Source organism: Ursus arctos, unplaced genomic scaffold (genome assembly GCF_023065955.2).
Source record: "Ursus arctos isolate Adak ecotype North America unplaced genomic scaffold, UrsArc2.0 scaffold_3, whole genome shotgun sequence".
Lineage (NCBI taxonomy): Eukaryota > Metazoa > Chordata > Mammalia > Carnivora > Ursidae > Ursus > Ursus arctos.
The window spans coordinates 99,851,313-99,865,126 of NW_026622985.1; the positions used below are offsets into that span (position 1 = coordinate 99,851,313).

Genomic DNA, 13,814 nt, shown 5'->3' on the forward strand with positions numbered 1-13,814 from the left:
CAGTCCTGTTCTTGAGAGCGAAATGGGAATTGATTTAAAAACTTGTAGTCTTGTATTAAGAGACGATTATCCCTTATTATTCGACAAAATATAAGAAAATTGTCAGGTGATGTATACTTTTAAGCACAATCTTTTCAGGGTTTTTAAAATTACCACAGATTGTGATTTCATAAAACATTGTTCTGTAAAAACAATTTCAGATTGGGTAGCAGATTTTTGTTTCTTGGGGAGGACCCAGTGGTATAGACTATTCTCCATTACATATTAACTGAAAATTTTGATTAGCATCGTCTGGCCTTATTTGAAATCCAACAGTTCTGCTAGTGAATTGTGGGTAGTGATAGTTTCTCTTTTTGATGCGATGGTTTCATCTGGAGAGTGAGATACAGTGAGTTCAGATAGCCTTGAGAGACATTTGTGGGACCTACGATAGTTTGTCACCTCGAGTACAGCTGGTTTCTTTGGGGGTTGTAGGTGTGGCTTCTGTGCCCCCCCCCCCCCCCCCCCCCCGTACTTGCTCAGGTTCTGTACGTGCTCTGTCTTGGTTGCTTGTCTTGTAACCAACCACTGTTCATTTCAGCCAGTGCGGGGAGATGCTGGCAAGTTCAGCTCCCCCACGAAGGATCAGATGTTCTTATTACTGGATGGTATTATCTGTAGGAACCCTTCCTTCTCTTGAAGTTGTCTCTAGCCAGCTTGTCTGCTTCCTTCCATTTGCCCTTCAAGGGATGTCTGCCTGCTGACATGCCCCTCACATTTCATACAAACCTGGAATCACCCTCTGATTCACGGGATGGGCTGATGGAGAAGCAGATTCTAACATGATTTTTAATAAAGCTCCTGTGTTGAATTGAATGGCTTATACTTTCATTGTCTTTTATTGCCGTAAAAATGGTGCACGTCGGGTGTGACTGCAGCTCCCTCCCTGCTGCTGAGCTGCACTGTGGGAGAACATTCTTTTGAGGATTGCTTTTCCTTAGTGCTAGTTGTAAGAAGAGCTATTTATCAGGGCGCTTGGGGGCTGAAGCAGAGCTGTGGCACTAACCTTAGCGATGGGGCCAGCATACTGCACTCCGTTCTCATTAACACAGGGGAGGCCACATTCGATGTGCGTGCTTCGTGCTTTCTGCTTCGTCGGGTAATTGCCATAGTCACATTTGCTAAAATAATGAAGCATGAGTCGTGAAGATGAAAAGTGCTTTCAAAAACCTGACGCTCTATGAGGAAGACTTATTTTCTCTTTAATGGCTGTTAGGATGAAGAATACTTGCAGGCTTGTGGGCAACAAGGGCTGCAAGAGCAGGAAGACTGTGTTGCTGAAGATGAATTAGATGAGATTACTGACCCCCAGGTTGCTCCTGAAACTGAAGAGGTATTTGTTCGTCTTTTAAAGAGTCCAAAATTTGGTGGTTTTTTTTTTCTTCCAGATTTAAAATGAGCATTTTTTTTAAGCATTAGTGAAAAGTTACTGCATCTCTTCTTTCAACTATGAGGGCAGTAAAAAGCCTGAGCTTTCTAGAGTCTTTGGGCAATGAGTTCTGGTGAGCTGTGATTTCCACATAGCTGTTTGCCCTTTAAGTGTTAGAGTATTTTCAGTGTTTTATGGGGGCGTGGGTAGAAATCTTTTAAAAATGTGATGTATGTGTTAGTGCTTTGAAAGGAGTGCTGTAATCATGTTAAATTAGTTACCATTTGTTAGTTATGACCATTATTAAAAAAACACTTCCGGGTTCCTGTATTTAGGGCTGTCTTAGGTGTTGTTTTTTTTTTTTTTTTTTTTTTTAAGGATTTTATTTACTTATGTGACAGAGAGACAGCCAGCGAGAGAGGGAACACAGCAGGGGGAGTGGGAGAGGAAGAAGCAGGCTCCCAGCGGAGAAGCCCGATGTGGGACTCGATCCGGGATCGCCGGGATCACGTCCTGAGCCGAAGGCAGACGCTCAACGACTGCGCTACCCAGGCGCCCCTAGGGCTGTCTTAGGTGTTAAAGAAACGAGGGTGGTTGAGAAGCTCGGCCCCTGTACTGAGGAACGTGCTGCTTAATGCAGGAGAGGGAAGACGTGTGGGCAAGTTTCTGTGATGTAAGCCTAGGAGAAGTGAAGCTTGCCCGCAGAGGCTCCAGTCCCTGCTTCGGGAGCTCACGGAGCGGCCCTCTAGTTGGGAGTGGGTCTTGGAGCGCATGGGGAAAGTGGGTGGGGGGGCGTTGAGGCTTTGTGGAAGAGGTGATCTGTGGGCTAGTCTGAAAAATAAATGTCGTTTGGATGAATAGAAGTGGTATGAGGCATAGAGTCCATTTTCCAACCTTAGAACTTGTCTGGTGGGCCAAGCATGTAAGCTGTAGTTATTCTATAGCCTTAGAATTTGTTGGTTTAAAAACGGTTTTTCCTTATTAATGTTCTTTTCCTCAGTAATTTCCTTTAAAAATCACGAAAAGCAGTATTCCAGTGGCGTAGGTCGTTTACTTGAGATACTTACGCCAGTGCTTTAGAAACTCAGTATACAGGTCATTTTGTTTACTCTTACTTTTCCCTGACACAGTGCTGTGACAGAGTGCGTCGACATACATGCTGTGGGCAGACGCTTTCCAGGACAGATCCTTTCTCCTCCCTAATAAGCTAAATTTGATTTTTCTTTTTGTGCTTTCTGTCTCTTACTATATGAAATAATTTGAAACTTAGAGAAAAGATAGAAGAATAGTACGGAGAATTCTTTACCCAGATTCTCCAGTTGCAGAAGGAACCAGGATAAGGAACCAAGACAAAGCTGAAGAAGATGTTAAATTAGAGATGGTTCCCCTCCTTACGATTACTCTGTGCCGGCAGTAACGAGCCACTGTCCCAAGGAGCCGCTGCCCCGAGGTTCACTGAAACCAGAGTTGTGTGCAGGTTTGTCCTGTAGCGCTCCGCCTGGCCTGGGGCCTGGAGCACGTCTAGGTCATAGCTGTGAGAGGCTGATTCAGGCAGAAGGCATCTAAGGAAAACTCTTAAGAAGCTATGAGGGAGAGAAGGGGAAGGCGCAGATAGGGCGCTGCAGGGTTTGTTCCCAGTGGTGAATAGTTGAGAGGGAAACCTGTTAGTTCATGTCCTGCTTATTAGTGTGTGGGATTTTGAGTTTGGAAAATTAATTTCATTGATACTTGTCTGTAATTTATTCTTTTAGTATTTTAGGTAATAGTCTCTTTACCCTTTGATAATATTATTGTGTTTATAGGATACTTTAGAATGAGGAAAGGTTTAATGATCTCTGGAGATAAACATTTTTTTGAGTGAAGCAGTCAAAGAAAATCAGGTGTTACCCTTGCTTAGGTGCCTTCTGGAAGTGCCTTCTGGGTCTGACTTGTAGATCTAGGTATTTCAGACTTTCGATTTCTGAACTGTATTCATTAAAATATTAAAGCAAAAGTGGTTTATTATTTAAAAAAATGTAATCTTGTCTTCCATTTTCAAGTATCTTCTGGAGAAAGAGATGTCTTTGGAGGAACATTAATGATCGGACCCAGCCTCAAAGGAAATGAACTCATAACATGTGTGTGTTAATATGACAGAGTATTGTAGACACACTTAGAAAGGATTGATCATTTGGGGAAAAGTTAGATCCCTCCCTTATACCTTGTACCAGTGCGGATCTCAGATTGATTGACTCTTGTGTAAAAAATAACCAGACATGACACTTGTGCACATGCACATACTTATACCAAACTGTCAGCAGATTAGAAGAAAATATTTTAATAATGGTGACCGACTGGCCTTAAGCTTACCTGCAAAACCGAAAACCCAGCAAATGTGAGAAGTTCATTTTTCATTAATGTCAAAAAATTCCAGAGGACGTTTCAGATCTGGTATAGGCCTCACCAGGTAGTCATGTACCCAGGCTTCTTCTGGACGTGGCTAGTAAGTTCTAGGGCTGCCTTTCTCAGCGTGGTCCACATCCAAACAGTGGATTGCAGGAGGACCACAGGGGACCATGCCACCCTTTGAACCCACGTCCCAGAGTTCTCATATAGCCCTATATAAACATCTCAGGAGTTAGGCCTTGGTCACATGGCCTGAACCTACAGCAGGGGAAACTGGTGAAGATAGTAGGTGACAATGTGTTCAGCCAAAATTGGGAGTTTTATTATTAAGGACATGATAGAAAATGAGGAAAAACGAGCACCAAGTTGTCTTGGTTATTACCATTCTACTACTTCTAGTAGTAAAGGAAAAGAGTGATTTGATCATCTCTTAAGTACCCCAAAACACCACAAAGAAGTTCAACAAATGACAAATTTGGGGAAATATTTACATGTGAGCCTAAGAGTTAATATATTTAGCGAAGTTAATATAATCGGTATATACAGATGAGCACTCCTGTAGAAAGAACGGTGAATAATATGAGAAAGTAATCCAAAAATAAGATAAGCAGATGACCATTAAGCATATAAAATATATTCAATAAAATAAATTAAAATTGGTAATTTTAACCTTTTTTAATACTGGCAAAAATCAGAATTATTGGTCAGATACAGTCTCTGTTGGGGGACCATTTTAGAGGTGTTAACTGCCCAGAGACTGTTTTCTGTGGGTCTCTCGTGTCTCTGCATATTTTGTGGGCAAAGCACGGACTGCCCCTTTATTCTCAGCTGTCTTTTCAAACACACAGCCTTGAAAGATGGAGTATCTTCCTGTGGGACCTGGGGTAGGTATGCTTTCTCTTCCTTTTAACAGACTGGGGGTCCCTAAACTCAGAGTCTCTCCTGTAGCACAGCCCCGTTTGTTCACATGGCACACTGGGAATCAGCTCAGGGAGCCGGCCCCAAAATGCCACTGCTCTGGGTCAGAGTAATGCATCGTCCTCAACTGTGAGCAGGGTCGAATGGCTTCTCACAGCCTCCATGAAACAGTGGCAAACTACCTCATCGCCTTGCGTGAAGGGGAAAATCTCACACTCTCCACTCATCTTGACAGGATCAAAAGCCTTAAGTCCTTTGACTCAATAATTCCACCTTGATAAAGTCATCCAGAAGAGTTCATCTAAGATGTATTCAAAGATACATGCTCCAGTTAATTCGTTTGCAGCCTGGAGTATAAATGGAACCAATGTAGATTTTTCTAGAAGGTTAAGTGAAGGATGCTCTAGCTCTCTGTCGGGCATGTAGTGTAAGAGGAAGATAGTACAGTTCCTCCCCTAAGTTCCCTGTAACCTTGCACGTCTGGATGTTTGTGTCACTCTGCACATCTGTGTGGATACAGACAAAAACGATGACCGGGATTACCTCTAGATGGTGGGATTATTTGATACTTCGTACCCCAAATATTTTAAAAATATTTTTGCTATGAGAAGAATAACTTTTATAAATGGGAAACAGAAGATGGTTAAGATTTTGACCCTGGAATAAGGCAAAGAATGGGATTGCACTTGTGAACTCCTGTGACTTCTAGCTGCTAAGTCTCGCATGAAACATCCGAAAGGTGGTTTTCAGTATGAATCTTTTTATAGAGCAGAAGGTAAACTCTCCTCCAGATTGATTAGTTTCTCTTTTTTTAATGCCATCTGTGAGGAGGTATAGTATTTGCTTTTTTCTTTTGAGCTGTATGTCCCATCATTTAATTTTAAATTTAGTATTTGAAAGTATTTTTAAAAAGTCACTGTTACACTTTCTTATCCTTCTGTCTCTTTATGGTTGGTTGACGTTTGCCTTGTTTATGTTGCTTGAAATATTTTAAAATATTTTTAATGCATTTGTATTTTTTTTTAAAGATTTTATTTATTTATTTGACAGAGAGGCAGCGAGAGAGGGAACACAAGCAGGGGGAGTGGAAGAGGGAGAAGCAGGCTTCCTGCTGAGCAGGGAGCCCATGCGGGGATCCATCCAAGGACCCTGGGATCATGACTGGAGCCGAAGGCAGATGCTTAACGACTGAGCCACCCAGGCACCCCTGCATTTGTATTTTGTATATTTAATGTATTTGTATTTGTAACAGGGTTTTAAATATCTTTACTTTCCTATCTTTCTGTCCTTGATGGTTGCTTTAAGTTTACCTTGTTTATGTGGCTTGTTTTGTATCGACTGAGAATTCTTTGTAATGTGCTTTGCTCTCTGGACTTTTTTGATCATCCTTCTTGGAGGCGAGTAATGTGCTGGTCTTGCCCCTACCAACAAATATGTGGGGCTTGTTTGCTTTCTTATAGTAGAATCACTGAATGTCAGGCAGCCTAAAATACCATTATTGAGAAGTGTGCATTTTATTGTTTCAGGTGTTGAAAAGTAGGTGCCACGTGCTGTTTTAGTACCTTGTGGTAGGTTTTCCTTTGGAGAGCTGCTGTTCCATCTTTTTTAGAAGTCAGACTAGAGTCCTTAAGGAGTAACGGTTTTAGTCTTCCACAGTGCCTGTGTTTGGGTATCTTTCTAGCCTTTTCATCCGTTTTCTGAAGTGTCTGCAGGGTGTTGATGAACCAGCCGCTGGCACCCCTGCAGCGTCTGAGGTGGGGGGGCCGCAGGGTGCGCGTAGAGCCGAGGGAGGAGGGAGGACGCGCGGTGCGCGGTGGGGTCCTGCACACGGCCTCGGTCCGGGAGCGCCTTGAAGTACCTGTTAGCGTCTGCACGATGCAGCCGAGGAGGCCTTTCAGTTGGAAAGCCTGCTCGAGGGGACTCCGCTTCATTAGTGATCTTGCTTGGTTAGAACAAAGACTCTCTGTACTCGCTGCGGATGAGAAGGACGTGAGTATGAAGATGCCCAGGGCCATTTGTGCTTGTCGTCGTCACCCGTGGTTTAAACAGGCTTGCTGCGTGAGATGCTTTCTTCAGGTAGAGGGAGAGTAGTGAGAGACGTGTCAAGAAATCTGTGCACTGTTGAAAATATTTACTTTCTAAATTGTGGGCCATTTACGGTCCGTGGTAGGCAGCGATCTGAAGTGTGCAGTTCAGTGTTTGGACCCGAGTGTGTGTGCAAGTCAGCATGCTTCCTCTGCTTGGAAGCGGTTCTGTGGCCCCAGAACGTTCCCTCTTCTTTCTTGTCCGCCCTGACTCCTCAGAGGCAGACAGTGTTCTTGTCCCCTTAAATTAGTCTTTCCTGCTCTAGGACTTCATAGATGTACTCAGGTAGTACAATTATTACTCTGTGTCTGACTTTTTTTGTTCAGCATGTTTTTGAGACTCATACAAGTAGTTGTGTATGTCGGTAGTTCATTCCGTTCCAGGGGTGTACCGTGTGTGTGTTCATTCTCCTGATAATAGATATTTGGGTTTCTTTTTTTTTTTTTTCTTCTTTCCTTTCCTTTTCTCTTTTCTCTTCTCTTCTTTCTTTCTTTCCTTTTCTTTTTTTTTTTTTTTTATTAAAAATCTTTATTAGTGGGTGCCTGGGTGGCTCAGTTGGTGACACGTCTCCCTTCAGCTCAGGTCATGTTGTCAGGGTCCTGGGATCCAACCCTGCATTGGGCTCCCTGCTCAGGGAGGAGCCTGCTTCTCCCTCTGCCTGACTCTCTCCCTGCTTGTGCTCTTTCTCTCTCTCTCTCTTTCTAGCAAATAAATAAGTAAAATATTTTTTAAAAAGATATTTGAGAGAGAGAGAGAGAGCGGGCACAGGCAGGGGCAGAGGGAGAGAGGGAAGCAGATTCCCCGCTGAGCAGGGAGCCCGTCGTGGGATTCAGTCGCAGGGCCCTGAGATCATGACCTGAGCTAAAGGCAGATGCTTAACCGACTGAGCCACGTAGGTGCCCAGGTTTCCTTTTTTTCTAAAGTCATGAATAAAGTAACTATAAAGATTATTTTACACATCTTTTCGTGGATGTATCTTTTTGTTTTCCTAGTACGAATGGAGTTACTAGAGACAGTAGAAGTTAATTCTATAAGAAACCACCAAATGGTTTCCCAGAGTGGTTGTATCATTTTGTACTCCCCGTGGTCCTGCCTGAGAGTCTCCATTCTCCATCACTTGATAGTGTCAGTCGTTTCTGTGTAGTCCTTTGACTTGGTGTGTCATTATGGTTTTAGTGTGTGTTCCATTGATGACTAACGATATTGAGCACCATTCCATGTGCTGATTTCCCTTCTAGATCTTCCTTGTGTCCATTTTTAGTCTTAAAAAAATGTGGGTTCTTTTTAATCTTTGTCTGTCTATGCTGTACATAGTGTACAGACACCACGTAGAGAATATATATTGTCTGTGTAGTCTCTGCATAGAACATATATCTGTATATGTATCTATATCTACTGTGTGTTCTGGATAGATTGTTTAAAAATTTATTTGTTTGTTTGTTTGTTTGAGAGTGTGCACAAGAGGGAAAGGGAGAGAGAATCTGAAGCCGACTCCCCACTGAGCACAGAGCCCGACACTGGACTCGATCCCACAATCACAAGATCGTGACCTGATCCGAAACCAAGAGTCGGATGCTTAATTGACTTAGCCACCCAGGTGCCCCTAGATAGACAGATAGATGTTTATATGTATAGTGAATATTTTCTCTGAGCCTGTGGTTTCTGTTTTAATTTTCTTAAAGGTATCTTTTCATGAGCAGAAAATTTTGATTTGATGAAGACCAGGTAATTCTTGTGACCCAAGAAATCTTTGCCTACTCCAGAGTTGCAAAGATATTAGCCTGTGTTTTCTTCTGGAAGCTTTGTGGTATTAGCTGTTTGTAGTTTAGGTCTATGATCTATCTCAACTAATAATATTTATGTGTTTGTGTGTGAGTTTCACTTTTTTCTGTATGTTTATATGATTGTTGCACTATTATTTGTTTTAAAATCTTCCTTTCCCATTGAATTGCCTTAGTGCTTGTGTTGGGAATTAATTGACCATTTTAAGTTTGGGTCTCTTTCTGGAACCTCTTTTGTTCCCTTGCTAATATTACGCTGTCTTGATTACTGTGGCATGAAAGCAGGTAGTATAAATCGATCAGTTTTGTCTTTCTTTTCAAGATTGTTTTGGCTATCCTAGGTCCTTTGAATTTCCATATAAATTCTGTAACTGACTTGCCAATATCTACCAAAAATCTGATTGGGATTTTGATAGAGAACGCATTATTATCTTTCCGTCACGCTGGGGGAAAGCTAATGCCTTAGTAGTCCTGTTGCCTGTAATAAACACCCTCTAATTCTTCATTTCCTACCTGTGCTTTTATGTCTTTTACCTCTGTGAAAGACTAGAAATACTGAAGGCATTCATTCTTACCTGGTTCTCTATGGTAGGGGAAGTGCTCAGTGTTTCACCAGGTAAGTAATAGGAGCTCACTGGAGGTTTGTGTTCGTTTGATCAGATGGAAGCTCTTTTCTCTATCTAGTTTGTTGAGATTTTTTTTAAAAATGAGAAATGGTGTTGAATTTTGTCAGTGCTTTTTCTGCATCTTTTGAGATACTCCTGTGGCTTTTATCCTTTCTTTTATTTATGTGAATTAAACTGGCTTTTTAAAAACTATTAACTATACTCCAGACTTTATTTCCCTTAAACAAGACATTTTTTATGTCTTCTTACTGTTCTGGGATCCAGTCCAGGGGCCCACACTGTTGTGTCTTCTCTGGTCTGTGCCAGTTTGTCAGTCTTCGCCTGCGTTTCACAGCCGTGCCAGTCTAGGGGTATATCCTATAGCATGTCTTCCAGTCTGGGCTTGTCTGATCCTTTCCTCGTGATCACACTGGGGTTATGGTTTTTTGGAAGGAATGCCACGGAGGCTCGGTGCCCTTCTCATCCATCATACCACTGGGTGTACAAGACCTCCCTGGCAATGTTAGTCTTGATCATGTGGTCATGTCCTGTTTGCCAGTTACAGGTAGTAGGTCTGTGAAGTATGGTCTTTCCTTTTCCTATTCCTTAGAAGCAAGTCCCTAGTAATTTGCCCTTAAAGCAAGGGGAGAAGGACTGGAGTTCCACCTCTGGAAGAGGGTTTGAGGACAGTGCTATCTACATATATTTGGAATTTTTCTCTAAGATTTGTTAAATTGATTTTTTTGAATCTTAAATCGGCCTTGTGCTTCTGGCTAAACCTCACTTGGTTGTGATATATTTTCCTTTTTATATTTTGCTGGATGCCATGTGCTTTTGTTTTTTAAAGGAATTTTGTGTCTGTATTTATGAAGAATATTGGTCTGTAATTTTCTTAGAATTTTTTTGCAATTTGCTCTATCTTTACAACTTATAAATTTTCACTATTTTTTAGAAAAGATTAATTTTGGAGAGAGAGGGGCAGGAGAGAGTGTGTGTGTATGTGTGTGTGAGAGCAAGCAGGGGGGAGGGGGCGAGGGAGAAGGAGAGAGAGAATCTCAGGCACATTCCCTGCCATGTGCGGAGCCTGATGCAGGGCTTAATTTCAGGACCCTGAGATCATGACTTGGGCAGAAATCAAGAGTCGGATGCTTGATAGACAGAGGCACCCAGGTGCCCCTAAATGTTCACTATTGGCAGAATTAGTATTTGTATCTGATTTGTATTTCATGGTATAATAAAGAACTATTCTCTGTTAAATATCCTGTAAGCAATAAAAACTTTTGGGAAGTTTTTTGAAACTGGTCTCTATGCCCTCCGCCGACCCCCCCCCCCCCCCGCCGTCAGAGAACTACCTGTTTTTTCCCCTCGAGTTTGGGAAAGAATATTGAATTTTCTTTTAAAACACTGAGATCAAAGGTTCATTTCAGAATTATCTGGAGAACTTGAAAATATATGCAGGTCTGCGTCTTGCTTCCCCTTAGACTTTGTAATTCTTTATGTATACTTTTAACCCTTGAGCAACGCTGGGGTTAGGGACACTGGTGCTCGCTCAGTTGAAAATCTGTGTGTAGCTTTTAACTCCCCCAGAGCTTAACTACTAATAGCTTATTGTTGATCAGGAGCCTTACTGGGAACAGAAATAGTCGGTTAACACCTGTTTGGTATATGTATTATATACTGTATTCTTCCAATAAAGTAAGCTAGAGGAAAGATGTTATTAAGAAAATCATAAAGAAAATACATTTACAGCACTGTATTTATCCCCCCCAAAAAATCACATATAAGTGGGCCTGTGCATTTCCAATCTGTGTAGGGTCAACTGTGTGTGGTAAGATTTTGATAGAGTTGTCTATTTTTAAGGAACTTTCGTAATGGTTTTCATGTGTACCCTCTGTTAAGAATTCCAATTACATCTTTCAGGTTTTCAAGATAATTAAGTACTTAAAAATCAAGCCGTTGAGTATTTTTGGCAAAGCCTAATAATGAGATCACAGATATACACACATATTTAACTTCTTACACAATGGAATCTTAGGATAATTTGATTGTTATGTCATTGACACTGCCTTTCATTGGAGTTTTACTTGTGAATAGAATACTAGTTAAAAACTGTGGAGAAAGTCAGCAGTTTGGCAGATAGGTTATTTGATTCTGTAAATCATATGGCCGAAAGAGATGCCTTTTTTTTTTTTTTTTTTGAGCCCAGTGTTTGGAATCAGAGGTAGTAACCAGTGCCTGACGGCATGGGTCTGGCTCAGAGAAGGTTGTCTAGTAGTAAGTAGGCTGCAGTCGAGGCAGGCGAGACCAGGCCCCGCTCCAGTGTAGTCCTTCATGTAGTGCAAGGCTTAACTGGCCTCTGAGACTTAGACAAGAAGCTTGCATTCCAGGAATTCCATTGCTCAGAAAACTACCTTATGCTGTCCTTTTGCAGTCCTGCCTTCCCTCCATTTCTAACCACTGGAACTGGTATGATGGTTCTCTCTCGGAGAATGTCCTGTGAGTGGACTCGTTGCAGTGTATCGCGATTGGCTTCTCTCATCCCGCGTGGCTTTTGTGATTTCATCCCACGTGTGTATCAATAGCTCATTCCTTGTTACTGCTTACAAGCATTGGGTAGATACGATTTATGTATCCATTCCCTTACTATTGATCCAGTTTTGGTGATCCAAAAGAGAGCAGTAAGTATTTTCCTACAGGTTTTTTACATGAATGTAAATGATCATTTCTCTTGGGTAAATATCTAGGAATGCGATCGTTGGATCATAGACTTGATTTATTTGTTTTTGGTGGCTTGTAGCATTTGTTTCAAAGAAACAATTTTCAACTCGTCCTCTTTAGATTTCTTAGATGGCGATTTGGATGCAAAATAAGCTTTATTAATTTCAGTCTTTCATGTTTTATGTAAAACTTGTTTGGAAAGTCTTTGAACTGAAATTACTGTTAATGGTTGAATTAGAAATGACCATTGTAGGAAGTAGAATATTTGCTTCATTGGTAGCCATTTCTTTTCTCCTCTGTGGTCTTGCTACTCAAAATGTGTGGTCTTTGGACCAGCATGTTAGGTTCACCTGGAGCTTGTTAGAAATGCAGAGTCCCAGGCCCCACCATGGACCTGTAGAATCACAGTCTGTATTTTAACAGGATTCCCAGTGATGGGAATGAACATTAAATTTGAGAAGCACTGCTCTGGAGAATTAGGGAAGTAGGGAAGAGTACTTTGTAAATGAGTTTACCTTTGTTTGATTTGAGTGTAGTATAGCGCAAACCTAGCTGGGTCCATCATATGTTACTCATTTTGGTTTCAGATATTCAGTAAGACAGAAATAACGATCTCAAACCAACAAAATGCCAAGACTTTGGTACTTTAAAATTCCGTGGTATACTAAATGTCAGAATACTGAAAGGTGGTTGTATCACAGTCATTAGGCTTAAAATCTAGTTTACATTCATTATTTTATCTTCAGGCATTTGAACTCCTGAAGATGTTAGAGACTTGAAGTATTTATAGCAATGAGTATGCATTTGTAGTTTATCTTTTTGCACAGAAAATGTCGGGAAAAGAATACAAAACAATTGTATCTTTGGTTTATGTTAAATTGTTTCTTGGGTATTTTCTAATAAAGCAGTTCATCTTGTTTCTGTTAAGAGTAAAGGATATTTAAAATTAATGAATCACGAAAATAAAGGGGCAAATTCTGTTTTCTTTACGTTTACAAAAAGTATTGAAGTGAACCTGGCACTCGTAAGCCCCTGTCTTATCTCACAGGAGGCCACTAAGACCTAGTACAAGGGGAAAAGTGGTCAGTGTCAAAGGGAACATGTAGAGTAAGAATTGTTGATGAAGAAATTACTTTTACTTGGGACTAGATTAGACAGTATTTTTGCAGGAATGCTGACATAATAAAATAAAAGATAAAAGCTGGTTTTAGTGTGACTGAAAAAAAAAAAAAGTTTTTCTGTCGCAGTATTCTGAGCCAGAGGCAGTGATGCACGAACTCTGGACAGTGGAATAAAGTAGAGGGTAAGAGTGAGTGAGGAAAGATTTTGGAGTCTGAAGAAACCAACCAACCAACCTAACAGCAGGTTTGGGGTGCGTGCCTAGAGTAAAAATCATGGTAGATGAGGTCAGGAGTTACTGGAAGTGCTGAGCCTGTGTGACAGGAAGGAGTATGCTCTCATCGAATCTGAGTTACAGAACTCATGGAACTCCAGTGTTAGTTTAATGAATATATTGAGTTTTGCTGGAATCTGGATCAGACTTGAGGCCAGCAGGGACTTTTTGAAATTTTTGTTTCTTGGGCCCCCTGGCTGGCTCAGTAGGTAGAGCATATGACCCTTGATCTCAAGGTTGTGAGTTCGAGCCCCAAGTTGGGCATGGAGCCTACTTTTTAAAAAAATTTTAAAAATAGAAAAAAAAAATTTATGTGTCCTCTCTCAGAAGTATATGTAACAATAGTATATATTGTATATTAATTACAAGTAGGAATTGAACTTTTTTTTAACTTTTTTTAAATGTTTGAGGTTGTTTGTTCCTGGAATCAGTTTAGTGTTCTACATGGCCTTGTCATGGAACATTTTACAGTATCTTTACATCTTAAACATAAAGAATCTTTGTATGTATAAACTTCATAT

General features: G+C 41.0%; 1 protein-coding gene across 9 annotated transcripts in view; it reads left to right on the forward strand.

The window, feature by feature from the left end:
* Positions 1 to 13,814, forward strand: part of RBM33 (RNA binding motif protein 33) — a 131,186-nt gene that overhangs the window by 42,870 nt on the left and 74,502 nt on the right. For 6 of the 9 annotated variants that reach the window (XM_026479211.4, XM_026479212.4, XM_026479216.4 and 3 more), the window contains exon 6: positions 1,256 to 1,372. The exons of the other annotated variants lie outside the window; for them this stretch is intronic. In XM_026479211.4, the coding sequence (XP_026334996.1) occupies positions 1,256 to 1,372 (117 nt within the window). The remainder of the gene's footprint in view (positions 1 to 1,255; positions 1,373 to 13,814) is intronic. 9 annotated transcript variants of the gene reach the window in all.